Here is a 26,910-nt window from a genome sequence, read left to right on the forward strand (position 1 = left end):
ACTCAGGTTACAATATGCAAACAAAGATCATGGATTACCCTCTCGATTCACAGTGCTGCTGGAGTTGGCAGTGCAGTGTGAGCTGTAATCCCGTGGGGTTGATCATAAAAAAAACAAAAAAACATGTATTGTTACATTGCAATACTGTAGTCGCTGAACCGACACAATCTGCATGGCATTTATTATCTCATTCCTTACATAAAATATACAGTAAATGTAAAGATTGGTACCATCAAGTAAAAACACTTTATTTATTTTAAGAACATTTTCAAATCGACTCCCTAAGTGACATCAACTGCCTAAGGCAACATCCCGCTGTCAAGGATTTCAGAAATATCAATACATTTCATGTACATACCATTGGATAGACATGTACTCATGCATGGTAAGGCTTCTACTAACATACGTACAGTAGGTCAAAAGTCCATTTGCCATTTTAATATTCCTCTGTAAAGAGGCGACTGCTTTCACTCCAGTAAATTAGTTTAACACATTTTGTGCACAAGCTGTACTATAAATGTTTTAAATCCATGTTCCACCAAAAGGTATTACTGTGACTAAATATACAAAAAGTAATCTCAGTAGATATGTATACCGACGAACTGAACTTTTGTAAACAACGGCTCTCTCTAAGTCCATGTCTTTAGACAAGAGGCATGCGCTATTGTATTCAAGAAGAGAAAATTATGTTTTTATTTTCTTCTTAGTATACTCTGGATAAGTTAATTAATACTATGAGAGTCATTATTATAGATTTCCAATTACTCTGTCTAGTTTTAGAAATTAAATCAATACTCAACCTTGTAGACCTTACTTCTGAATTACACAGACATTAGTCGATTAAAGCGATCCCAAAAGGTGGGATAATCTTAAGTGCTCAGACAGTTTCCAAAGCCCTTTTTATGCTCATATCTTATAGTACCAATTATAAAAAAAATCAATGAATCAATTTTAACTTAAAATGCATACAACTAAAGCTAAAGTATTGTTATACACTGTACCAGATACAATTCTTCACATTGCTACTGTATTGTCTTAATGAATTCTACACATCATGTCCATTTCAATACACATTAATGACTAATACTATCGAACATGTTATCTACAAATTGACTGTACTATATTACAAGTCAAGCTACTAGCTACAGTTTGCAATATCTTAAATGAAAGAATACTGTTTCAGAAGTTAAGCGACAAATAAAGAGGATGTTTCCCTTGAAAAGCAAAGACACTGATCACCTAACAAAAGACATGAGCGTTGAGTCATCAACATTCACTTTGCAATGTCTTTCAAATGCTATCCTCAAACAAACAAACAAACAAAACAAACAAACAAACCACAGGTGACCTGAAATGTTTGGTCACTTTGTGCAATGAAGTTCTTGCATACAGTTTCCCCTTTGTCTAAAGCCCTTGTAGCTGTGTTCAACATGCCTCAATAAAAACAACACAAATAAAACAACGAGTCAAAAAGTCAAAGTTGAACGAGACCATTTTCTATCTGACATCTAGATCCTTAAATCCTGGCTGCAGGCTCTTTAGGCCTTGTGGGATTTGTTTGCTTTGACTTGCATCCCTAAACAAGATCAAATTAATGTTTACCAGTAGGGATGCAAAATAGCCATAGAGCATGGCCTGTGGCATGAAGTGAAATAAAGCAGTTGCTGGTTTAACCACTTAAACCCTATACTTCATTGACCGGGTCCCCCAGGGGTCCATACTTGGTCCCCTCCTTTTTTCCCCTCTACACCAAATCTCTACTACTGAAAATAGCAGAGCTCACAATGCACCGCACTGTGAGCTTGTAGATTTGCCATTTCCCCATTATGACATGCCCAGAATAGATACAGGTTTATGTGGCTCGTTCATAATAAATTAGTAAGTGCTTTTGCTCTGCAATGTTTCATTGATACAGACCCAGGATGACATACTGACTGAATGGTAGGTAGGAATGATTTTAATTGGAACGCTCTCTCCAACTCCACCAGGCCTTTGGTGTTAATAAAACCAGGCTCAGACCACAAGATATTAACAATCCTAGCTAGGCAAAAAAAGGGTTAGGTTTCTTTTTTTAAATTTGTATAAATAAATAACCAGATGGCCAATAAAGCTCATTCCTCAGTTTTGGGGGGTTTCCAACCATTCTTTAGAGTTAGACTGGGATGATACATTTTGAGATCAATTTGATCTCAATATACAGTTCTGTATATTGTGTAGTCTGAGCCTAGTCTAAACTTGTTCCGAGTCATACATCTTTCTAACCTGATCAAAGTTGCCTGGTTGAATAAGTGATGGAGCTTGGAGGGGGGAAAAACCTTCACACGCACAAGCAAAGTGTAGGCCAATTCAGAAGAATGTCTACGCAGTATCTGGCTCTTAACTCTGTATTCATATTAACTTTTGGTTGCTTGTAATTTTGGTGTACGAGGAACAGCAGCTTCTTCTGTGGCTGCAGTTTCCATCCCTCTGGATTATCGCCAGTTAACTGCTCAAAATGTAAATGTAAACCATTAAAAGAAACACAGGCAAATTCTTGCCACGAGTAATTTGATGCCCTCCAACATCTGACTGGACCACGAGGAGCATGAACTGGAAGTGCGTATTTTTGCACTCCAAATTATAGCAAATATATTCTGCAAATAAATGTCAAAGCCATTGCCGCCAAACACCTAACTCCAATTTTGGGGATTTTGATGTTTTTACTTGTACACGTGAAGGTTTCGAGACTTATACAAGCTCTAACTATATAGGGTAAGTTTTATGAAGAAAAACATTTTTTTTAAAAAGCATAGGTTGTCAATCTAAAAATGTGACTATACCGTCCTGAAAACCTGAAGGTCTTCTGACAGCAGTGTAAAATGTCGATCCTATCCATACAGTATCGTAGAATATAAATACTGATCTGGCACCAGTTTGCCTTTTAAGTTACTACTATCATGTCACCTGACCAGTGATACTAGATCAGTACAGAGTACTGCTACATCAGCAGCTTTTATACACGCAGACTCGGCTGTAGAAAGGAAGCTAGCTCTGGCACAAATCAGGACAAGAAGAGTCCAAATATGGAAACGTTCAGATAAAAATAAAGAGTTCCTTAACATTCCAATCTTGGACCCAGAGCTGAGCGGACAGGGGCTAAATATAAAACCCTGTGGTTCCTCGTGTTTCACCCTTGCAGCAGTCACAGCGCTCCTCTAACCATTGCGTCAAACTCTGCTTTCCTAGAGGGAAAAGATCTCATGTAGGACTGGATCTGAATAAATACAGCAGTATGTTACAAAATGAAACAAACTTGACTTCACTGTTAAAGTATGTTCATGGGAGTGAAACGGTCTAAAAGGGCTAGACATACTTCATTGCATGCGGCGTTGCGCACCGAAAATACCCGATCTACAAGCTCACAACACATCGCAGTGCAACGTGTTGTGAGCTTGTAGATTGGCTATTTTCGGTGCACAATACCGGCGTGAAACTAAGCATAAATCGCCCGTAACAATTGTTTTGCCATCGTATCACTTTCTGACACCCATCAGACCCGAAACTATTTCTACAGCATCTCTGCACGTTACAAATGCTTTCTTTAGAAGTGTCACTCGGAAAAGACGCATAAAACTCCGGAGAGGTGGACCTAAATAATTGCAACAGTCCACTTTTCTCCCCGTCAATGCTCTGTTTACAGTGTATTGTGTTCCGATTCCTAGCTGGGGGAGAAGGGGGATGGTTGGTACCATGGCAGCATCCCCAACAGGCTTCATTTATAGAGCACTGCTCAGCAATACTAGGAGGCAGAGAGAGCTAGAGAAAGCCATGGCTCCTTGCGGGCCCGAGGCCAATGCAGATGCCTGATACTCTGTGTGCTCACAGCAGTCCATAGGGACTTAGGGGGGGGCGAAGGAAGGAGGTGTCCTCTTCCGGCCCATCAGTACTTATTAATCCCGAAGATCCTCACGCCATGCAGCTGCGGGAGCTTGGGGATGAGCACTGTGAGCAAGGAGACGGTGTTGACCACAAAATGGGTCCGGTCATATTTGGTGTAGAAACTGGTGAGGATGTACCTATAGGGTCATAGAAGAGGGGGAGGGGAAACAGGAACAGGTTGGTGAAAGGGGGTGATGAATGAATGAATGAATGATGAGCCGCTCTGAACTCTGGGTGAACTTTCATTTTTCTTTTGTTTCCTGAAAAGGGTTCTCGTTATAAGTCCATCACGTACAGTTGAAAGGGAAAACTACTCGAAGGGTTACAGGTTTCAACAAGAAATATGACAAATGCTGACAAATCCTGGCATGCAAATGCAGAAACTTTTTTGAAGGACAAAAATAGAAGGTTTTCCCCCACAATGTGGCACGTGTCTCGTAAGGAAGATACACACCAAAGATGTAGACTAAATGTTCAGGGAATTACTTGTTTGTACGGCGACGTGTTTAAAAATCTCACACTTTGATCTGATAACTACTGCTACTTATGGTCATTAAACAGTGACACGTTTACTAAATCACAAACAGCAGCAGAGAGTGCATTTGCACATCTGAGCGGCAGTGTCATCAACTAAAAGCAATTGCAACATCTGTGCATGCCAAAACAGCACCAGACAAAAAGGCCACAGTTAAACGTCTTATGTTTGAATTGTTATGTCTTTATCCAATCACAAACAGACCTATTGAAATTCACCAACAGCGCATGTGAGTGACATCGAGTCTCTTGATTGAGTATCCCGCCAGCCACTTACCATATGAGCCCTGACAAGCCAGCGACTACAGCCAAACATTGGATGCTGTGAGTGAAATACCACCAGTCGATATTCAGGGGAAGAGGAAACTAACAGTGTTGAATCAATGCCAATAGGCTTTTCATAAATAATGGTGTTTATCATTAGAGGATAGCTGTGAACTTCCTGTCCACTACAGAAGCAGTGATGTCATGATTATGGAAGCTCTCATAAGTCTTTACCAGACGTGTTCACTTTAGCCTTAATCTAAGGCCTGAATACTTGCACTGTTCTCTCTTGGTGCTGGTTGCAACATTAAATTACCAAGCAGCTTTTGAAACTGGTAAGAGTAAGATTACTCTATTGGACTTGTTACACAAGGCAAATGGAATTTGCCATCTGGCATAACCCTTGTAGACATGTGCACACACAGTTCGCATTTGCATGAAACGTTCTCTAGTATGTTTGTGTATGTTTGTGTATGTTTGTGTATGGTGTGTGTGTGTGTGTGTGTGTGTGTGTGTGTGTGTGTGTGTGTGTGTGTGTATGGGGGGGGCTGTGTCTACTACTTGCACAAAGATGACTGACGCCCCCCCCCCCCCCCCCCCCCTCCCCCCTAAAACATCCCATCCTCGCGACTTGTTACGTGGTCAGAGAAGGACATCATGTTTAGTTGTGCTATTACTTACAAGATGATGGGAGTGATGGTGAGGAATTTGCGTGAGGCGGTGAACTGCACACCATAGTCCATCTGCTCCCAGTGGGTGAGGAGGCGAGCCTTGCCCTGGTCCGGGGTCTCGAAGGGGGTCCCTTTGACCGTGTGGAGCAGGAGGTACATGCACTGCAATGGACCGAATGCATACACTAGAACTAGTCAGATAGTCACCGACACAGAAGCATCCGTCACACTCATAACATGCTGTAAAATCCTCAGTTAATTTAACTCAAAAGTGTACAAATGTAAGCAAATGGACCCATAGGTTACACTTGTACACTCTCAGAGTTAAACATGGATAAATGAACACTAAGGATTTCATTGTGTACAACAGAGCTGAAAAATAATTTTGGTTGTTTAGTTGTTGTTGTTTTTTTGGGGGGGGCTTTTATGCCTTTATTTGATAAGACAGTAGACTGACAGGAAATGGGGATAGAGATGGGAGTGACGTGCAGTAAAGGAACCAGTGACACGTTGTCAGGCTGCATTGCAGCCTAGATGCCCAGACCGCCACTCCAGCGGCCCGGGCCAAAATTGGTTTAAAAGAAGTTTAGAAACTTGGCCCTGGACGCACTCTAGCTTCTTTTCTTTTTTTTTTACTTCCTCATTGTGAAAAAAAGTACTTTCAGGGTTGTCATTGTTAAGAAAACAAATACACGTTCAAATGTACACAGACTTCATTGTATACAGAAGAATAGTTGTAGACTTTTAGATCAATGTGAGCTGGCTGATATTGTGCTTTGAGATTGCAGTCAGGGCATACAGCAAGCTTGAGGAAACATCATCAAAAGCTTTATGATGCAATAGGTCGGTTATTTGAAACATTACTTCCACCAATTTCAGAATAACCAATAAAGAAAAATTAACTGTCGGTAGTGACTCCTGAAAGGGCAGTATATTTCATACCCATGATGCATTGCACAAAAAGCAACAGCCAAGCGGAGCCAAAACTAAATTCAGATACGACATTAAAATGGTTGCATTTAGGCATTAGATTACAGATGGTTACATTTAAACTAGGACGAGATAAACCTTTATCTTCCCCACGGGTAAATTCAGGTATAAGGTTAAAAATGGTAGTGTTAGGAATTAGCTTAGAACTGGTTACGTGTAGGTATGAGTTTGGTGTGTTTGTTCAGGGTAAGTCTGGGAGGGTGCTTAGCCAATGAGATTGTGTAACTTCTAACTCTGAGAAATTGGGTACTGGTTATGGGCCCATGTCTGAAAGAAGACCTATAATGGAAAAGCTGCCACATGCTACTTACTCAATTCACTTTTCACCTACAGTAGGATAGGTTATTGTGATTGCTGTATCACAATGCCTGTCTCTGTTGAGTAGTCCAATCTGCATTTGACTATTCTAATCACCACCCCACACAGTTACAGTGTACCCAAGACATGTGAGTCTGAACCCATTAAAACCGGGAAAGCATCTGTGTCATTTTAGATTTTTGGCTTTTTTTCTTTTCAAAAACAGCTGCTGTACAAGCTCACAGCGCATCACTTCTTGCCATGCGGCGAGCTAGTACATCTGCTATTTTGTCCTAATGGTTAAAAAAATTCAAACTAAAGGAGTGCGGGAGGAGTTTAGTGGTGGTGGCATTCTACTGACCAGGTTGTGGATGAGGTTGGTGAGGGTCCAGACCACAGGAACGCTGGCGAACGGAATGCTGAGCAGGATGACGTGAAGCAGGCCGATGCCCAGGATGTAGGAGAGCCAGATACCCCTGCTGTTCATCACCCTGGTGTTGGGGTTCACCTCACTGTGTGCCGTGCCCACGTTCATGATGCCAGGTGGTGCCAAGGCGTTCCAAGCCACTTATCTCCTGGGAGATGTAGTAGGCTACTGCACAGAGACTGAGACAAATATATAGGTCAATGCACAGAATACTCCAATGAGTAATAGCAGCAAGAGTCAGGAAATGCTTACTGCTGGGTGTATGTAGGCAAAGTATGAACAGAATGTATTTGTATTTATTCTTACTTTGTTTAAGTTTAAAGTGCTCACATAAGGACATATGCAAGCTTGCTTTCATGGCAATGTATGCTATGGCCTAATTCAATGATGAGCAACAAAATATGATACTGGGCAATATATGAAAGATGTCAAGAAATTGGAATGAAGTTATAATAAATGCGTTAAAGTAGGTCAAGTTTCCTACGTGAATAGTGATGTGAACGTATTTGATCTTAAAGTCAACTAATTGATTGACTAAGAGAGTCATGTAGCAAGCAGTGGCTCATTCCAACATGCTCTTATAGTCTTTACCAAGTTACAACAAAACAAAACACAAATTATCACATGATGATGATGATAAGAATCCACTACTACCACTATAAGTGTAAGTTACAGCAGTAGAACTGGACTTAATAGTTAATTGACTAAATTAACCATTATTGTACTCACAGGGAGGAAAAAAATGGCTTCAACTCCGACCCTGTGTATTGACACCGCAGTCCGTTATCAGTGTATCTTTATACTGCTGATGATAATAAGGTGAAGTGAGATAACGGCGACGTGTCCGTTACTCGTCCAGAGCCATGTTTGTTCAGTTCCTGCGCCCGTCTCTGTTCACACAGACCAACAATGAAGCCAGACAGTCACAAGCGGACACTTTTTTCCTTCGTCTTCTCGCCAACAGCTGGTGACAACACAGCACCGTTCAATGTTGCCAGGTTTTGTGAGAGAAACAAGCAACCAGGTGGTCTAGGAAAACAAGCCCAAAAGAAGCGTAGGCTTCTTTTGGGCAGGCTACTATGGCTTTTTGAAAATAGCCGATCTACAAGCTCGTTGTGAGCTTGTAGATCTACTATTTTCAAAAAAAGAAAAATCTAGTAATTTTGAAACATTTTAGCAACGCAAATCTTGTTCCCTGGCACACAATATTTTGCGATGGGGGGGTCTGCCTATTAATCTACCATTAATCTGGGGTCCTTGTCATGAAAATGTTTGAGAGCCACTGGTACAAACAACATTAGTTAACAAGCCCAAATGAGCAACTACACTTTAGAAACAAGCGACTTTACACTTTAAAACAAGCCCAGAGTCGCTTATAATAAGTGGACATGGCAACGCTGAGCACCGTTCTTCATCATAGAACGTCATCGTTTTCTGGTGTGTGATGTTTTGCTCCTCGCACTGCGCCCTGGTTGGCTTCTATCCGTCACATGGTCCAAACGGCCCAATCGCGCTCTGACTCGCTGTTGAAAACGCCCCCTATACGTCACGGCGGTGGGAGGGAGAAGAGGGGAAATAAGTCAAATACATAAATAATTAATTGCAATTATTTTATAAATACAAACATTAGAGACTACTCGTTGATATAAAGTGAGACAAGCATGGCTTTCATGGCTGCTCATCAAACAATTTACCAGCAGAGTTATATTTATCCTAGGTAGATTTTGTCACTGCATCTGCTGTTACTAAGTTATAGTTCATCGAAACAGCCACTGGCTCTGACGTAATTCTGGTTATCATCTGATATCAGTGCACAAAAGGGGGCCCTTGACTTCATACATAGGCTGAGAAAGAGGAGACCTTGCCAGGGGCAGCGAAAATGACTGACAGGGTCGATGCTCCAGACTCAAAATCAAAGGAGATCAACAGTGTCATGTTCTAGATCCACAGATAAGGCCAAACACTTTCATTCAGGCTCACAGTCGCCCTAGGCCATGGAGGTCAACTATGTTCTATTTACATCCAAGGATACATGATCCCCAATGTTTCTTTTAGGGTACCACAGTGCAACAGGTTTGGCCAGCTGACAAGGTATTCTCTCATGCTTATGGCCTTGGGTGCTACAGCCTTGTTAAAGCAGTGTAAACCTAGAGCTCCTCTTCACTATGTGCGTAAAAGGAGGACAATGCGCTGAGATCACTGCTGGCACTGGAAATAATAACAAAATACATGACACTGATAAAATACACCTTTGGAAAGAGGCGAAAGACAGTGATGAGACGTAATGTCAAGTCAACGAAATGAAGTCATCTTCAGACTATGTGTGACAGTTCCTGGGAAAGGCTTCAGGTCTTTTAAAAGAGAGTGCAACTACCATTATTAAAGGCTCCTTCAATTCTTCAGTAACGTAAATGCACTATGTCCTCAGGGCATAGAGGATAATGACACGTATTCAAATCAACAAAACAAAGTCATGATCAAACTATGTCTGGGATTTGTGGGAAACATGTTCCAATTTAAAGTGAGTGAAACTACAGCTACAAAATGTTTTTTCTTTTTTTTTTTTTCTGAGGGAATAAAATATACTTTTGCCCTCTGGGAAAATGATGGGGATGAGCTGCAATTCAAATCAACCCTCAGCAGACTGTGTCAAACATTTCAGTTGGTTAATGGTTGTTAAAGGTTCCTCCAATCTTCCAGTGACTACACTCTCTGTAAATATATTTTGAATGTCTTCTGGGCAAATTATGATGTTGAGACTTAATTTCTAATTAACCACATGAAGTCATCAGTAAGCTGAGCGTATCACCCCTGGGAAAGATGCCATTGCTTTAAAAATGGGGAGGGCATTCCATTTACTGAAAGTGTTTCCCAAACTCTAAATATTAAAGTAATGTGCTTATTAAACCATAGAGATATTTGAATGAAGCCATATCAGTTCCTCAGTCCACAGGGGATTGCTTTCATGTTTTATCGCACAGCTCCCAACTGAAAAACACTTCTCCTCCATTTAGCTGAGAGGGGGTGGAAACCAGATCTCTGCCCTGAAACAACTTTGACTACTGTCTGAGGATGATCAAATCCAGGCTTCAAAGTCCTGTGGTCTCCCCTGTTTCTTCAAAACCATACATTTAATAGATGTTTAGATATGTTCCTCAGCACGCTACATTTCTGTGAGTATTGACTGATGGCCGCAGGGCACTCAAACTTGGGCTTTCAGATGTAACGTGATTCTGTTTCTAGGACTCGTGCCTGTAATAAAACCTTTTAATGACGAGATACATTTCGTACTTATTTGCGGTTTCTGGCATCGCTGGTTGGTCTTTGCAACAAGGCTGTTGTTTTTTTTAAGTGACAAGCCCAATAAAAGCAGGTAAAATCTGCAGTACATCATAAACCAGTAATCTTTTATGCCACAATTTGATATACAGTACGGTATATAAAAGTCTTTTGCACACCTACAAAGGTGACAGGTGCGTAGGAGACCAAACGAAGGCCCCAACACACTGAAAGAAAAAACTCCCACACACTGTCTTCAAATGCAATTAAAAAGATGTAATGGGAATAACAACGTTTTGGTCTGTTAGACCCAGGTTATCTTTGGTTTCTATGATAACCTGATGAAGGTCTAACAGACCGAAACGTTATTCACATTAAATCTTTTTAATTGCATTTGAAAGTGTGCGGGAGTTTTTATTTCGATATACAGTATATAACTTGGCACTGAATAGCAATAGCAGTATTGTTTTTTGGGGGCCATTTATGTGGTCAAGGTGGCGTTCTCCGCAGAGGAAGTTGGTGTTTGACAGAACATACATCTTCTGTCGTAACCAAAGTTGTAGTAATGGGTTTTTCTTTTCTTTATCCTTTTTAGGACATTTGTTGGAAGAATTTCAAAGCTATGCGGCTACTGTAATTAACTCCACTAACAGACAGGGGTTATGTTTTTGTTGATCCATTAGTTAAATAACTTTACTTAATTTTCAGTTTGGCCAAAACCACCAACCCCACTTCCTTTTTCTCTTATAATATGATGCTCCTCTTTTCCTCACTACTGAGCACAGTTAGTCTAGTTCAATGTGAACACACTGATGCTGTGGGCTAAATTCAAGTGTCAAGGGAGGTGCATCAAGTTGAAAAAAAAGAAGTAAAAGTAACAGTTTTCCTTTTTTTTACTGACAGCAATGGTGAGTTCTTCACAGCATGGACTCTCATGTTGTAATTTTGATCAGCTCCACCAGCAGAAGGCAGGGCGAGAGATCATGTTTTCTCCTCTGTTTGTTTGTGTGTGTGTGTGTGTGCGTACGTGTGTGTAATGACATCTAGCATGACAAATTCTGCTATTTGTTTCAAAAAGCTTTACACCTGTCTACAGTACCTATTGCGTACAATATCAATTTATAACAGCAAATGAACCTTTTTGTGATTTTTTAAAGCTACTTTTTCCAATTTGCAACGTGACATAGCTCTGTTTACACATTACTGTTCCGCTTTAATTGGACATACATTTCTTTGGTTTTAAGTATCTTTATTTTGACACTTGCTTTGGCAATGTAAACGCATGTTTTCTCATGCCAATAAAGCTCCTTTGAATTGAATTGTAAGGGGCAGTATGGAATTTGTAGGCCCACGCATACCTATGATGCCATACTGTGATGAGCCTGTCCTTTAGCTATAATTTCATGCAAAGCTATGGTCTTGACAGCCATAGTAAATTTAACTTTTTTTTTTACGTGTACAGTAGGAGGAGGGGGCCACTTCAAATATAGTCCCCCTATGGCACCGGACTGTGTTAATCCGACCCTTAATCTGGCCCTGATCATAGGCCAGCAGCTTTATGCTCTAATATTACAACACATCATCTAAAAATACAACACACACACCTACGCTTATTAGTACAGATTGCCCTGGACAAAGCCTCTGTCCTGGCAGAGCTCTGCTTTCCGCGGACCTCCTCTTTCTAGTTTCACGGCAGAGAGTGAATTAAAAAAGTTACTTCATTCCAAATGAGCATCTTATTCAGTGATATGACAACCTCAATACTCTGGTGAAATAATGCATTTGGTCTACTGTATAGATGGGCACTCACCATGTTAACCATTAATAATAATGCTGTTCGTATGAATTTAAACACTGACAATGTCACATTTGCTGCATTTTGTACATGACTTCCTGTACAGTAGATTGTAGCACCATACATTTCAGCAAGTAGACCTAATACTGGCTCATCGTGTTAATTGTTGCCATATTGTTGGGTCTCAGCAAACATGCCACAAATTCCTCATATGTGGTGTCTGGTAACGACAAAAACGTCAGAATTTGATTCCGATGTTGACAAGTAACCAGCAGATGTCACCGTCAACACATTTCCGACTGCCTATTCCCATCCCTGGGGCTTGTACTGTGATACACCTGCAGTGCTGAAGTACAGAGATAGGCCCCACTGTGGACTTGAGGGACAGATTGGGCCCACGTCTTTCTTAAGCCATCGTTCTATAATAAGTCACTGTGTTACAATAGACCCACTTCCCCGTAAGAATATGCCCAATTGCTCATTGTTGCTACGACTCCTGAATTTCCTCACAGGGATCAATAGCGGTCTATCTATATCTACACCTCTGCATTGTGGCAATGATTTAACCTCATCCCTCAGACTTTATCGATCATCATGGAGAAACACAAATATGATTTTCATCAATGATACACACTTGTTTGAACTATCAAGTGCTGTAAGTCTAACTTGCTAACTTGTAATTTCTCATGAATCCATACTTTTCAGTAGTTACTGTATATGTGTCTTTTGTGTGGAAATATGCACTTAGTTGATTGAGGAATTAAAATATGTGTTGGTTAAAATCTCAAATTTATAATCAATTTAAGAAAAGAAAAATGCACAGAAATTAATTTCACTGTCATCGATGACACAAAGTTAGGGTTAAAGATATGCAATATGTCATTTTTCACCTTTCTACCCGTTTCATCTTGTCTCAGACAAGATGAACAATCTTAAAAATGTAGGCATCCGTTTTCAACCAATTGTACAGGAACATAACTCCTCTGGTTGATATCATTATAGTGTAAACTTGAATAATAAAGAACTAGCACGTGCAGTGACATTTTTTTTACAGAATAGTAATGACATTCAAAATCAAGAGGGATGAAATTCATAATTTCAGTTCACCAGCGTTACCCTCCTCTTCAATTATAACAGGGAAAACACATTAATTGGACATAGAAAGAAGAATAGCGGCTCTTAATGTGAATGTGCTCTGAAGAAGAGCACATTGGCGTAGTCGCGGAGAGGAGCAGACTGCCAGAGAATAGTTTTCCACAATAGGAGAGGTGGACTTGTGACCCAGGCTGGGCTGGATGATAGCCTCGCTGGAAAAGGCTGACGCGGGGAGTCCATTATTGCCCCTGGAGGAAGCTGAGGATTAGAACACCAAAGAATTTCAATAAAAGAAGTGTCTGTTTCGGGGGGTGTAGGGGGGGGCAGTGCAGGGGGGGTGGAGGGGGTGGAGGGGCTCCGTTCATTGTCCCAACGGTGATTGAGAGCAAGAGGAGGGGAGTGGGAGGGCATTGTGTTTGCAGCCCCTCTAAAGAAGGTGGTTATTAGGGGGGATGGCTACTGGGAGTGTGTGAAGGGAGGAGGAGGAGGAGGAGGTGCTGTTGACTCTTCATCTTGTGTGAACAAAGTCTCTGGCACATAGCCGTCTTCTCTCCCTCTGTCCCTGGAGCCCTCTTGTTTACGAGTGCCATGAATACTGTCCCTCCAACTTGGGGACCCCCGTCATCTCCAACCCACACCGCCGCACATTGTGGGGCTTAAGTGCCCTTTAATTAGGCCGGTCTTCAGTGTCCGGCTGAAGACCGCTGAGGGGTTTAAGGCTCTTCCCTGTGGGACGATGCTCTCTCTCTCACACACATACACACCGTACACGCAAGCATGCGCACACACGCGCACGCACACACACACGCACGCGCACGCGCACACACACACACACACACACACACACACACACACACACACACACACACACACACACACACACACACACACACACACACACACACACACACACACACACACACACACACACACACACACACACACACACACACACACACACACACACACACACACACACACACACACACACACAGCTTTCCTCTCATAGCCCAGGGATGAAGTGTTTGCTGCTCTAATGAAAAAGGTTTGTTTGGGGGGGGATGCTTGTCGTCTTTGTCACCCGGCTTACAAAGTCCTGACAAAGGCATCAATATTATCCCCTGCGCTCTCCCACTTCCAGGACACGTTAGCGGGGGTTTAGCCACGGCAGACGGCTGAGCAGCGGTTCCTCCGGCCACCGAGAGGCAGATCCACCCAGCCAGAGTCCTCCAGACACATCAAGTCAGTCAACGATGCATTTCCTGTGCAGACAGGACACGTTGCACACCAGATGACCTGGTTATGATTATGATGGTCATGAGTAGGTAATTGCTACACAGATGGAGATGGAGCCAATGGTGAGAACCTGCTTTGCAATAGGAGCTTTCAGTCTGATGAAAATTACGTAGAGGAACTTGAATTCATGCAAAAATATGCAAAGCAGTGTGGATTCACATAAACTTGCTGGCACAAAGATGCACGTGCATACAGAGCCACATGTATACACACAGCCAAACAGTCATGCACACAAAAACTTTGTCATTGTGATGGGACACATTTCATTATCATAACAGGGAAAGACACAGGATCCAAGTATGTGGGGGAGGTAGGCAAGTGGCATTGAGAATTGGCTGAGCAACCCCTGCAAAATGAGTAATTTCTGGAAGCCCCATTGTGTCAAGAGCTTACAGGGTGAGGATTCTGAAAGGAAAAGGCAGACGAAGAGAGAGAAAAATAGGGGTGAGTGAAATAAACAAAGAGAAAGATGGTAAGAATGAGGGAGTGAGAGGAGTAATGAAAGAAAAGACGTGTGTGAGAGGATGAGGGCGGGATTGGGCGTGTTCAGAAACTTTTTCGCTACAGCCCAGTATGTGTGTAGACTCCCTCCTAATCCTGGTTTTATTGGCTGCCTGTGTCCAGCCACGCTGGTCGGATTGAGTGGAGAAGGGCGGGAGTCGAAGGCGGGGGAGGGGGGGGGGGGGGTGAACACATGTCCTCCTTTGTGGTAAGATGCTGATCAGGCCTGAGAAAGAGCCGGACCTGGTTACGACTGTTCTCAGGTCACCTTAGAAACCAGCACAGTAGGAAACCTCCGTGTGCCTCTCCGCACCTACTGATGCGTAGGCCTACCACTTCCTCTGTATAGATTCACACGAAAAAGCCCAGTGTTGTCGAGTTCATCTCGAGGAACAAGCGCTGTAACATGGAACATCCGATGTAGGCTTAAGTGAAGCATAATAACAAACCTCTGAACTTCTGGTCAAGAGACCACGCTAAGTTCAACCACACTATCTGGCTATTTGGCAGCTCAGACAAGTTAACGACGGATAACGTTCGTTGCTGTCTACTGAGTCACAGCTCAAGATCAGACTGTGATGTTCTTGACCCTCATCGGCGTTGTATTTCCAGACAGTTCACGCCGCACTTGTGGCTTCGACCTGGAAAACGTGGTTTCAATGTTGTTCAGATGAATACCGCAGACCCATTCCACTGCCTGCACTCGTAAATTAGACCGCTGTCACATTCCCCCCATCCGTCCTCTGGCTCTGCTAACCGTCTATCACTCCTACAGAGCAATTGCCGTCCAAATCCAAGAGCTGAGCTCGGCACATTTCTGACATGATGCTGTAGCACGCGACAATGTCCGTGATCGAAAACAGACCTGCCCTGTTGTCAGCGTTGCTGAGACATACCGCATCTTGACGGGAGGTGTTGAAAACCCATCCCCATCTCGATTGGAATTATGTTGAAGACTCCCCACCGCGACTCGATCGAGAACAGGCTTCTTCACCGAAATTTCACAAAGATATCAATCAATTCTTGTCACATTGAGGGACTTGGTGGAACAATCTTTCTGCCCCCACCCTCCACACAAACAGAGCGGTAGGTCGAGGGGTGCTCAGTCACAGCCTGTTTCCCCATCTTTGTTATGGAGAAATAAAACACAGAGGGGACGGGTGAAGGGGGGCCACTCCAGTGCTGACCTCTAGACTGTGGTCACTGGACTCTCTCCTTGCAGAGGGCACTCAGCCTCTCCACTCCAAAACGCACTCTCCAGCGCCTGCTATGTGACCTTCCAGACCTCCCCTCAAGCCTGCCCTGCTCCCCCATGCCCTGGAGGTCCTTGATGGTAGACCACTACCCCCAGGCACACACACCAAAAACCAGAGGAGGACCCAAGAAAACCCACTGGAATGTTTTCCTCGTGTCTAAGTGTTGTTATTTTGGTTACATTTTACCAAGTCAGAGCAACTAGAGAATTACTCAAGTGAGAGAATAAGCTCACTAATAAAGTGTCCAAAATACACCCTCCCCATAATTTACACATTGCTTGCTGTTCTTTTCCTTGCAAATACTTTGATAGGTGATTATAATGTTGGCCGATGATTCTTTTCTTCGCTAAAGTCTGGAATGACCTTTTTTTTTTTTACTGTAGCCTACATGCCAAAATGTATTATATTCACTACTCACTTCAAAACCGCACCACGATTCAGAGGGTTCCATGTGGTTCTAAATGTAAGATCATATGCTGTGTGAGTGCCCAGTTATGTTGATTGTGTGACAGTGATATTACCATAATTACCGAATCTTGTAAGTATAGTTGCAAAGTTTGAGATCTGTTTTATGTACAGTACGGTATGTGTTTGTATCCTCAACACCAAGAAGAAGGAACGCACATCAAGAACTCAGAGCAACAACATTAAACGAGTTTGTGAATTACTGCACCCCAATGCCCTGAGTTACCAGTCACTTAGTACATCTCTTGATTCTCCAGGGTTATTTTCAGATTTATTTATCTTATTTACTGTGACCAAACACGTTATACAGTAAGTGCAATTCCAAGACAGTCATGCTGCACAAAGTTCTAGAGGAGATACTATAAATAACTGGCATTAAAGTAGTCAAAATACTGGCATTACCTAGTCCTGACGGGATTATTGGGACCATGAAGAACAACTTATCCTAAGGGTTAACGTGCCAACGCTACACGCTTTAACGTTGTGTGTTCCCAGAGGCATTCAAAGCAAAGTTACTGAGAATGTGGTGAGAATGTCAACCTTCCTTTTTTTCCTTGTTTACACTCGATACTTATTTAAAGACTATGTCATGTAGTAGCGCATTGTCCTGAACTGCAACTACAAAGAAAACACCATCTGAACGCACAGTACCATAATGACATAGTAGAGGAACCACTAACAGCGTGAGACATCACTCTCTAAAAGTCATGAGGCAATGCACAAGGCTGCCAGGCTATCAAAATAAAACTGGAGAAGCTCCTCGAAATGTTAAACAAACGTTGGAATTTGGGGTTTTCTATAAATATAGAAATAATGTGTGAGTGAGAATGTTTTAAAAAGAAAGCATGCCTCTCAATAACATTTAAAGGCGGAATAAGTGATATTTCTGAATTCTGTAAAAAAAGAAAAAAAGAAAAAGGAGAAAAAAACGCTAAAGCTCTTTATTTGGTTGCTATTGCTATAGTATAGAGTATTTGGCAGTAACACTGGTCTACCCGTCTCTCCAACTCTTTAGTAAACAGAAAATACATTTTCAGGTCAGGATACAATTTTTATCCAATCCTGGAACATTATACAATTGATAAATTATCTTTATAGAGTTCTCTCTCCTGATTGCATAAAATTGGCATCCCAAACTGAAAATGTATTTCCTGTTCTACTAAAGAACTGGAGAGACGGGGAGACCCCTGTTAATGACAAACACTCTAGGGCAATGATGACTATCACTTATTTTAGGAGCTGTTTTGAAGTCTTTGGCCGTCTTATTCTGCTTACTGAGAATCTTTTGTCAAGAGGTAATCTGTAAACTGGATGTGTGTTGTCGGTGCAAATGCCTCTCGTTTGATCTCTGTTGGGTATCTTGTTTGTATTTGTCCCGATCAGTTTCCCTGCATGTGAATAAAATGCTTGGTTACTTCAGGCTAATTCTCTGCCCATCACTTGTGTCCCCCCTCCTCTTGACCCCCCTTGCTCTCGCGCTCTCTCTCTCGCTCTCTCTCCTCTCCCTCCTCCCTCTGTCCCTGGGCTGCCTGCCCCACAGCCCATCAGAATGACAATAGTATTGATGTAAAATGTGTCGCCTTTGGGCGACTGGAGCCCATAACCCCTGCATGCGTGGCCCAGTGGCCCAGCCACTACTGTGTTTTATGGCTTTATTGTGTCCCCCTTTTATGTCCCTCCCCTGTTGGGGTGGGCGGAAAACAATTTAGAAAATTCACTGTAAATGTCCCCCCTTGGAGTATGTGAGCGCTGGCTAGGTGAGCAAAGTGTGTGGGAGTGTGTGTGTGTGTGTGTGTGTGTGTGTGTGTGTGTGTGTGTGTGTGTGTGTGTGTGTGTGTGTGTGTGTGTGTGTGTGTGTGCCCATTGCGGTGTGTATGCACTGTATTCGCATACATTGTAAAATCCTGAGTGTTCATTTAACTCTCATTGTGTACAAATGGACACTTTTGGTTCTATTTGTATATACTATCAGAATGATCACTCAGGTTTTTATTATGGTAAGTCAGGGGTCCAAAGTCACACCCACCCCTGGTCCTGGGGAGAGGCAGGCCTATGTCCCATGCACCTATCGCCAGCCAGAGTTGAATTACACCGAGGATTTCACTGTGTGCTTTCTTTGAATTATCATGGATGAAATGGGATGAATAAGAACTCTACCTTTTCCCGTTCCCTATACCTCTCTTTCCCTCCCTCTCTCCCTCCCTCTCTTCAATCCTTTCTTTCTTTTCCACATTACCAGGGGGTGGCGCGTGATTGACAGATGGGAACGAATAATAATTTTTTTTTCGTAACCTAAGGCCATCCTCTGTGATTGGCTTGCCAGCTGACATCTCCAAACCTCGCTTGTCTTCTTTTCTCTCTCTCTCTCTCTCTCTCTCTCTCTCTCACACACACACACACACACACACACACACACCCCTCCTTCCCTCATCCCCCTACCCCGTCTTTAATATAGGGCCTGTGGATGAGGCATCCTGGGGGAGAAAAAAGTGGAGAGAGAGAGAGAGGGAGAGAGAGAGATATCTACCTTAGGGAAGAAGCGCAGAGAGAGAGGGAGGGAAGGAGAGGACGGGTAGGAGCGTGTGTTCATGTGTGTGTTAGCAGGAGAGACACTTACTCTCTTAACTACCAGCAGACACACACACTTTCCTGGCCCGACTCAAAGAAAAAAGGGGGAAAAGAGGAGGAAGAGTTTTTTTTTTTTTTTTTTTTTGCAATATTTTAATTTTCCTTTCATTCAGCAATCAAGCTCCATCTTCCTGGGAAACTGTGCGTCATTGTCCATTGGAAATTCTATGTATTGATCCATTTAGACTCTTTGCCCCCACTGACTGTACAAGGCTTACCTCATGGATTTGTATCTGATTGGATATATGATGTGTGTGTGGCTGTCCAGCTCCCGGGTGCTTGGAGGCTATCCCATCTGGTGGTGAGTACAATCCACAGTTTGAGCATCCAACCCTATACTTGCACAGAGGAGAGAGACTTCTTGGTCAAATGATCATTTTTGAGAGGACAGAAATGTGCACTTTCAGTTGACTGCGTGGAAAAATGTTCTCCTCCGGCCCAGTCCAAAGAATCTTAACCTCAAATACTAGTGGAACGGAAAAGGCTCGCCGTTCTTTTCCCCTCTACTTTCAGGTCCATCTATCATATTAGGAAATGTTGTGATGCAAAGGATGGTGGATTTGTATTATTATTATTATTATTTATTGTGGGCATTATTGTGGGAACATTCAACTTCCCAATGGGTTCAGTAATTTTTCAAATAACACATTTTGCCCATGGAGTCCATGGTTATGTGTATTGCCGGGCTGATAAAAGCTTCGCTGCATTAATACCGAAAGTCAATAATATGATCCATTATTGAATAAATGTTATATCTATCCCTCAAGGGCAATGACAACATTGCGCTTATTCATGAAAACTCAACAAAGCCTCTCATACGGCGGCTCACTTCATCTTGCTTTTAAATCGTCATTTTCTTTCTCACAAAAAAGAGCTATATAATTTCCAAAGTGCCTTGGGGGTTACAACAATCATGAACCATTAGATCATCGTCACTCTTGTCTATAGTTTGCTTTTGTGCTTCAAGGTTCTACATTCAGGCCGCCGGCCCCGCACAACATGCCGTGTAACTCTTCATTGTTGAATAAATTTCACTTTTCAATTTTTATTTAAATTTAGGGTGTACTCTATGCTTTACATTTTTCCATATTGAGAAAGTTTGTCAAACGAGTTAAATCACGACAGACAAAATCACAATTTTGGTGTTGAATTCTATAAAATGAAAGATTTGTGGGCCGCTCCGGGCTGTCGGTTCTAATTAATAAGCCACTGATAACAACAAATGCATTTACTTAGAAAACAGTCAAGAAAGCATATTATTTTGCTTTTTACAAAATTTGTACTGCCAATTTGTACAGCAGTGTCGTGGGTCAATATTGTGGAGGTGCCGAAGGGTTTTATTTTGCCTTTGTTGAATTCTCCCAGATCCCGCTTGGCACCAGCAACTGAAATGTAGAGGTTTGTTACAAATTCAGCTACATGCAGCTGACCTCATAGCCCTCGGTCTTCTTTTGTAACATAAAGCTTTTATTTTGGAGATATTTGTGTAGGCGTATGACAAAGCTCTTTTGGCTCGCGACACAATACTTGTCAGAGCTACTGCACTTTTAGTAGCCTGACTAGCATGTGGTCCCAAACGCGGCGCTGTCCAAACCGCCAGCATCTCCTGGTTTCATTTACAGAGTGAGGGTCTGCCAAGCTCACAGGCCACAGGGCTGGAGTGTTAATGGCAAAGAGGACTTTACACCCACTCCTGGCTTTGGCGAACACCAGGACAGACAGCGGTGACAAAGAGCCTGGGATTCTCTGTCTATGAATTACCTGCAGCTGTTCTGCTCAAGGAGCTTACATGACACCGGTGTAATGTTCAATCCCTAACAAAGCGCAGCACCTTTGATTTGGGTAACAAATTTTGAAGTGTAGGTGGGGTGGAGGAGTTGTGGGGAGGGTGTGGAGATGAAAAGGGCCGTCATAGCTCCAGGTGACTGGGCAGGTGCTGGAGGAATGGGGTGTCATACAGCGCTTGTCACTGGCATCGGCCAGTGGTGTCCAACACATCCAAAGGGTTTGGTGCGTCACACGAGAGGGTGCCGGGTTTCAGAGAGGGCCCAGGCAGGCTGCTCTCAGCTTCTGTCTCAGGGGCAATGACTTGGCCATAAATTCTCCAGCCAAGTAGTAACGGGTTGGAGAGAAAAGGAGTTTTGACTGCTTCATGCCTGGCAGCCACGCCGTCACAAGATGTGGGTGTTGAAAACAAAACAGAGCATAAATAACTGTGGAGATATGCACATATGCATGCAGGGAGAAGCGGTGTAGTGGAAGCGGCATAGCAGACTAATGAGGTGGGTTTGGAGAACCGGACTGCACATTAAACTGGACCCCCTTGAAATGCAAGAATGTCAGTGGAAACAGGAGCTTTTTATAAAAGTAAAGTGTTTGGAGAGATCTCACACCAGATAAAAGATATATAGTAGCCTAACATAAACCACAGGTTCTCCAAGGTCACAACCCAGTCCCCTGGCAACACAACATCATGCTGGTTTATGTGCGGCTTCAAAATGAAAATATCTGCTCTTTGACTTATTAGAATTTATGTCTAAAAACGCCAAACTTTTCCTCCAATTTCTTTTTTTAAAACCAGATTTAACATTATAAATCCTTTGAATGAAAATAGAAGAATAAGGCGTGTGTGTGTGAGTCTTAACTCATCATCAACCCTAACAAAGCAGCTTAAATCAACCTGTCAGCCGCTCTATACTGTCTGTGTTTGCGTTGGTAGCAAAGACATTGGAGGTGGGAGATGAATGATGACAGTCACTATCAGCAAAGAATTAACTTCGTTGAATTTGCTTCAATACCGCCGTCGAGCACTAACAGTTATTATCGCTTTAACTCTGTCACATCACACAGCACATCCACTGGATGCTTAAATCCAATAACTGTTATTCAACTAATCCTCCGTTAACATCACAACTCTTCAGGAAAAAGGAGCAAATAAGAGAAAAAAAAGACAGTTGTAACTTGTGTAAACTCATTTGCATTGGTAGCAACTGTAGTTTCAGTAAGGCTTACCACATCCTTTTCCCCTTGGAAATGTTAGAAGGATTGTCGTTGTTGTTTATCGTTTTGTTTTATCACTCCACACAGTGAAATCAAATTCACCGCAAAAATTTGCAGTAAAACTCATGAAAGTTGAAATCAAAGAGAGGGGGCAATTGAGTAGGGCAGTCTGAGACTGGGAAACAGTGAGGGAAAATGTGGGGGTGGCAACTGCTGTATTGCAATTGCACAACACAACAAATGATGAGAAATACCATGGATGTTTGTTGGTCAGGAGTCACCAGAATTTGGTTTTCTGCAACATTTGCAGCGCAGTCTAACTAGTGCTATGAAAGACAAACTCACAGATCATTTAGCTCACAGGATGTGAAGCAGAACTCAATGAATGAAATTAGTGAATGACGAGGCAGCTTTTCTGTTGCTGTTATTGGCATTGGTAAAGTAATAGCTAGGCTAAAATAGAAAATGACAAGAAAGCATTTACAGTAGGTGACAAAGACAGATGAAGTGTAAAATAAATGTTCCCACAGAGCCCAACTTTTGTAAAGCAACCTTCACAGTTGAAAGTTTTGTAGTGCAAATTTCAACTGTGAAGGCTGCATTCCGACTTGGAAGAAGTATATTTCACAATGGTTTAAATTTTGTCAGACTATTCGAGGTGTGCCCGATTGAACTTGCCAGACATTTTAGTAGAATCATTGCTGCCAGATGAGCAAAATACGTTATTTGTCACGCTCTTTGAAAATATTTGAAACGTATCACATTATTTTGCCCAGGTCTGGCCAGAGTAAACACAAAGAATATAATGTAAAGTAGGCATGGCGTGTTCATCTTCAATCAGTCATTGCTATAAGTTAAGCAAGCTTGCCATGTCAGGCCAAACAATAAACTTAGGATGCCTTGTTAATAAAGGTCTAGATTGGCATATCTATTTTACATCGTGAATGTAAAATCGTTTATTTTTTAAACTGGGTGGCTCTGAAGATTTTAAGCTGTTGGTAATTATCTTTATACATTTTTTGGGTCTTTTTTTTACTTCCTGGATTGACATATTGGCTAAGCAGTGTGAATATGTACCCAGATTACAAGCCAAAACTGTATTTTTTTGCCAATTAGCTTGTGTAAGGAACACTGGAGAGCTACTAATGCCTTGATCATTTCGATGGCATATCTCTTTCTGGATGGATAGCCCTACCTACAGTATGATGGGTTTGCCAAACTCCGTACCAGAACTGTGCACAGGTCAAACCTAGCGGCTTAGATGGGGCTCTAGGGTCCATCTCTGGGTCTTAGGAATGTCATTATCTGACTGTGACACCCCCACCCCTCAAACACCACCCCATAACCCCCCACCTTTGGCAAAGGGATCACTTTAATGATTCTTACTGCGAGAAAATCCTCCGTCTGCCATCCTGTGTGAAAAGATCAAGGATGTTCAGGCATTATATTGAACAGTGAAATGGGGGGCAAAGAAAAGCCCAAAAGAATGTCATTCTTAAGAAACTGTAGGGTTCCATATCAATGGCTTAAGGCCTCCATACAGCCAGGGTCAAAGACAACTTTAGGCTAAAGCCGATTTCAAATGTCACCTAGGAGAATTACTTCCCCAGGGATGAAATGAGTTCCTGAGCAACATGTTATATGCAATGTATGCACATACTGTAGGGCACCTAGGCCTGAGCAGGTGCATCGCACCAAGGTATTAAGACAGTGTTCACTTTTTGTGACAATATCGTATGGCTACAGGAGTCGTACCAACACGACATTGATTAGCATTGGTGACATGGCAGTTTCTTACTGAGTGTTGCATGTTTTGGCCCACGGTAAATGTTCGAGCACACAGACATAACAATCCAAAATTAACCAGGTGTATACACATATATACAGCCAATTCTACAGTCATGGTGACAGCTAGCTTCACAGCATGACCTGTGCCAGGTTCACGTTCCCTGAACATGAGCCGCTCGGACCATCCATCTGTAATGAGTGAGCCTTTGGCATTACGTTATCCAGTGGAACACAAGGCCGGAGAAGTTCAATGTAGAGAACAATTTAAAAGCAATGAAGGAGATTCCTAATTTCATCTCAGTATTAAAGGACAGACCACGCACTTCAGTAGGGAATGACAAATCTCCCTGGTGTGGAGCCTTTAGTTACACTAAAACACAGGCCAGCACATTTGCTTCTCAAAAGGAAAAGAGCACTCTAATGACCAGGAGCAAAGAGGTCATTAGGGGACACATGGACGGATGGACAGACGGACAGACACGCACGCATGCACGCATGCACACACACACACACACACACACACACACACACACACACACACACACACACACACACACACACACACACACACACACACACACACACACACACACACACACACACACACACACACACACACACACACACCTAATGTTAGAGGTCTTCATTAACCACTAAACACTGTATTCTTTGTTGACCAGGGTGCCCTCCTTTTCCCCCCTTTACACACCAAATCTCTTCACCTAAAATAGCCGATCTGCAATCTCACAACGCATCTGTGAGCTTGTAGATCTGCACATTTTTACTATTATGACATGCCCAGAATGGGGACAGTAGCGTTCATGTGGTTAACAAACTTGTCTAAGTTTGCAGGCCTTGTCACTTATTGGCCACGAGAGGCTAATTACTGGTAGAATCACAGAGGTACAATTACTCTGACACACATGGGTCAAAGACAGAGAATTATGAGACACACCTGTGACCTAACCCCTCAGGTTACTGATCAGGTTAATGACAAAACAAACAAAACAAAGAGATACTGCTCTGAGACTGTGTCCATCCAAGGGACTTTACATTAGTTTAGAAACATTACCTGATCTCTAGTACTCAACTGATATAGAGGTTTTATTTTATACAAATGTTACCTGTTGTCTAAACAAATCTGTTAAAGTGCCATAATTGCTTTAATTTTGTGCAAACAAATACATTTTAATTCTTTATACTGATGGACATCTCATTTTGTCTCCAAAGAATCATGAAAGATTGTCACATAGGGTGCGTTCGGAAATTACGCACCGGAGCACACTCGCCTATTAGTTTGTATTGGCCAGTGCGCTCAGTGCTGTATTTTCGAACGCACCCATAATGAAAGGGTGCCTCATCCGCTTAACATCTTTGGCATAGGTATCAAAGTGACAACGGACTACTGTACAGTCCATTAGATTGTGAGGTGTCCCTTGACTGAAATCACCCGGCTGGTCTAAGAATGAAACATCTGAGGGACGAGAGTAAGAAGAGATTTTGTTCAGAACCTGGTGTCCCTATTTTGGGAATGTCATTCTATAGGCAAAATTCTTCACAGCACGCTGTGAGCATGCAGATCAGCTATTATCGGCATGCAACACCGTCGTGTAACAGAATATAGATCACGCATGAGCGGTTAAGGCAAGCTTATGTGAATTTAGTCAAATATGGTGAAATGCCGCACCATAAGCCTTTTTCATATGGACTCTATACTGACAAACTCACAGCAAGTTTGGGCATCATTAACCACATGAACATTTCTCATCATCACTCTATTTTGTGCACGACATAATAGGTAAATATTGGTGAAGCGATTTGGTGTAGAATGCAAAAAAGGAGGGGGCCTAGTATAGTCCCCTGGGGGACTCCAGTCAACAAAGTATGTAGGGTTTAAGTGACTAAGACTCATTTAAATGTAGACGAGTACTAAAATGGCATAAAGGTTCATGCTATCTGAATTGAATGTGCATTCAACCCAGGCGACAGTGGGCGACACTAATGAACAATACTCTGTTTGATTTAGTGTTCAATTAGAACACTAGTATCCTGAGGCTGTCATTCAAACACGCTCTGTCCTTTTCAAGACAGGCATGAAGCATGGACAGATTCAGTGGCATCTTGCAACAGATAGAAGAGACAGTGAGCTGCCAGTCTAACAGGCACTGTCTGCAAGTCTCATTCCCCAGTGCACCGCACTACTGTTTGGAGCGCCGCTGCCTGCTGCAGCTTCACACTCATCTTACTGACAGGCAGGTTCTCAGTTTTACACGCTGTTCACTTCTCCGTACGCTTCTGACTGCAGGGGGGCTTCATGTCCCAGCTCTAAAAGAGTCTGCACAGTGGTGGTGTGTTGGAGGAACAAGAACAAGAAAAAGAGAGTGAGAGAGCGAAGGAGGGGGGTTGGGTTGGAAGGAAGAAAAAAAAGATAACAGGTTGGAACATTTTTCAGGGGTCCTGTCATTTTTTATCTGATCAGCCCAAAGCTGTTGGACTACAAATCAAAAGTGAGCCAAAGAAAAACAGAAGACAACACAACACAGACAGGAGCTGTGCATTCCACCCTCCGCCAGGAAAAGTCCCATCCTCAGGCGAAGCTGGCAACTTTCCGTGGCCCACTTTACTCTCTTCCGAGTGCCTCTGTCTCTCTCAACGGACTGTGTTGTGGGATTTATAATTGGGATTCCGATGGCAATGTTGTTGCGG

At 42.6% G+C, this 26,910-nt stretch overlaps 2 protein-coding genes across 4 annotated transcripts in view; one reads left to right on the forward strand and one right to left on the reverse strand.

The window, feature by feature from the left end:
- Positions 1 to 229: 229 nt before the first annotated feature.
- On the reverse strand, positions 230 to 8,062 carry ormdl3 (ORMDL sphingolipid biosynthesis regulator 3; the record flags this gene model as incomplete). 3 transcript variants are annotated; one of them, XM_084079361.1, is made up of 4 exons in its annotated part: positions 7,831 to 8,062; positions 7,036 to 7,280; positions 5,398 to 5,549; positions 230 to 4,055 (listed from the first exon to the last, which is right to left on the reverse strand). In XM_084079361.1, exons 2-4 carry the CDS (start codon positions 7,207 to 7,209, stop codon positions 3,920 to 3,922), a joined length of 462 nt encoding a protein of 153 aa, XP_083935487.1. In that variant the 5' UTR covers positions 7,210 to 7,280; positions 7,831 to 8,062. The 3 variants fall into 3 exon arrangements, with proteins under 3 accessions (XP_083935487.1, XP_083935488.1, XP_083935489.1); XM_084079362.1 differs by having other exon boundaries at positions 7,036 to 7,266; positions 7,827 to 8,062; XM_084079363.1 differs by lacking the exon at positions 230 to 4,055 and having other exon boundaries at positions 5,394 to 5,549.
- An 11,299-nt stretch (positions 8,063 to 19,361) lies between these two features.
- wnt3 (wingless-type MMTV integration site family, member 3) overlaps positions 19,362 to 26,910 on the forward strand; it is a gene marked incomplete at its 3' end in the record, with an annotated part of 29,252 nt that continues 21,703 nt past the window's right edge. The window contains exon 1 of the mRNA XM_084078590.1: positions 19,362 to 19,717. Coding sequence (XP_083934716.1) covers positions 19,638 to 19,717 — 80 coding nt within the window. The 5' untranslated portion in view covers positions 19,362 to 19,637. The remainder of the gene's footprint in view (positions 19,718 to 26,910) is intronic.

This window comes from Gymnoscopelus microlampas (genome assembly GCF_963454915.1).
Source record: "Gymnoscopelus microlampas genome assembly, chromosome: 14".
Lineage (NCBI taxonomy): Eukaryota > Metazoa > Chordata > Actinopteri > Myctophiformes > Myctophidae > Gymnoscopelus > Gymnoscopelus microlampas.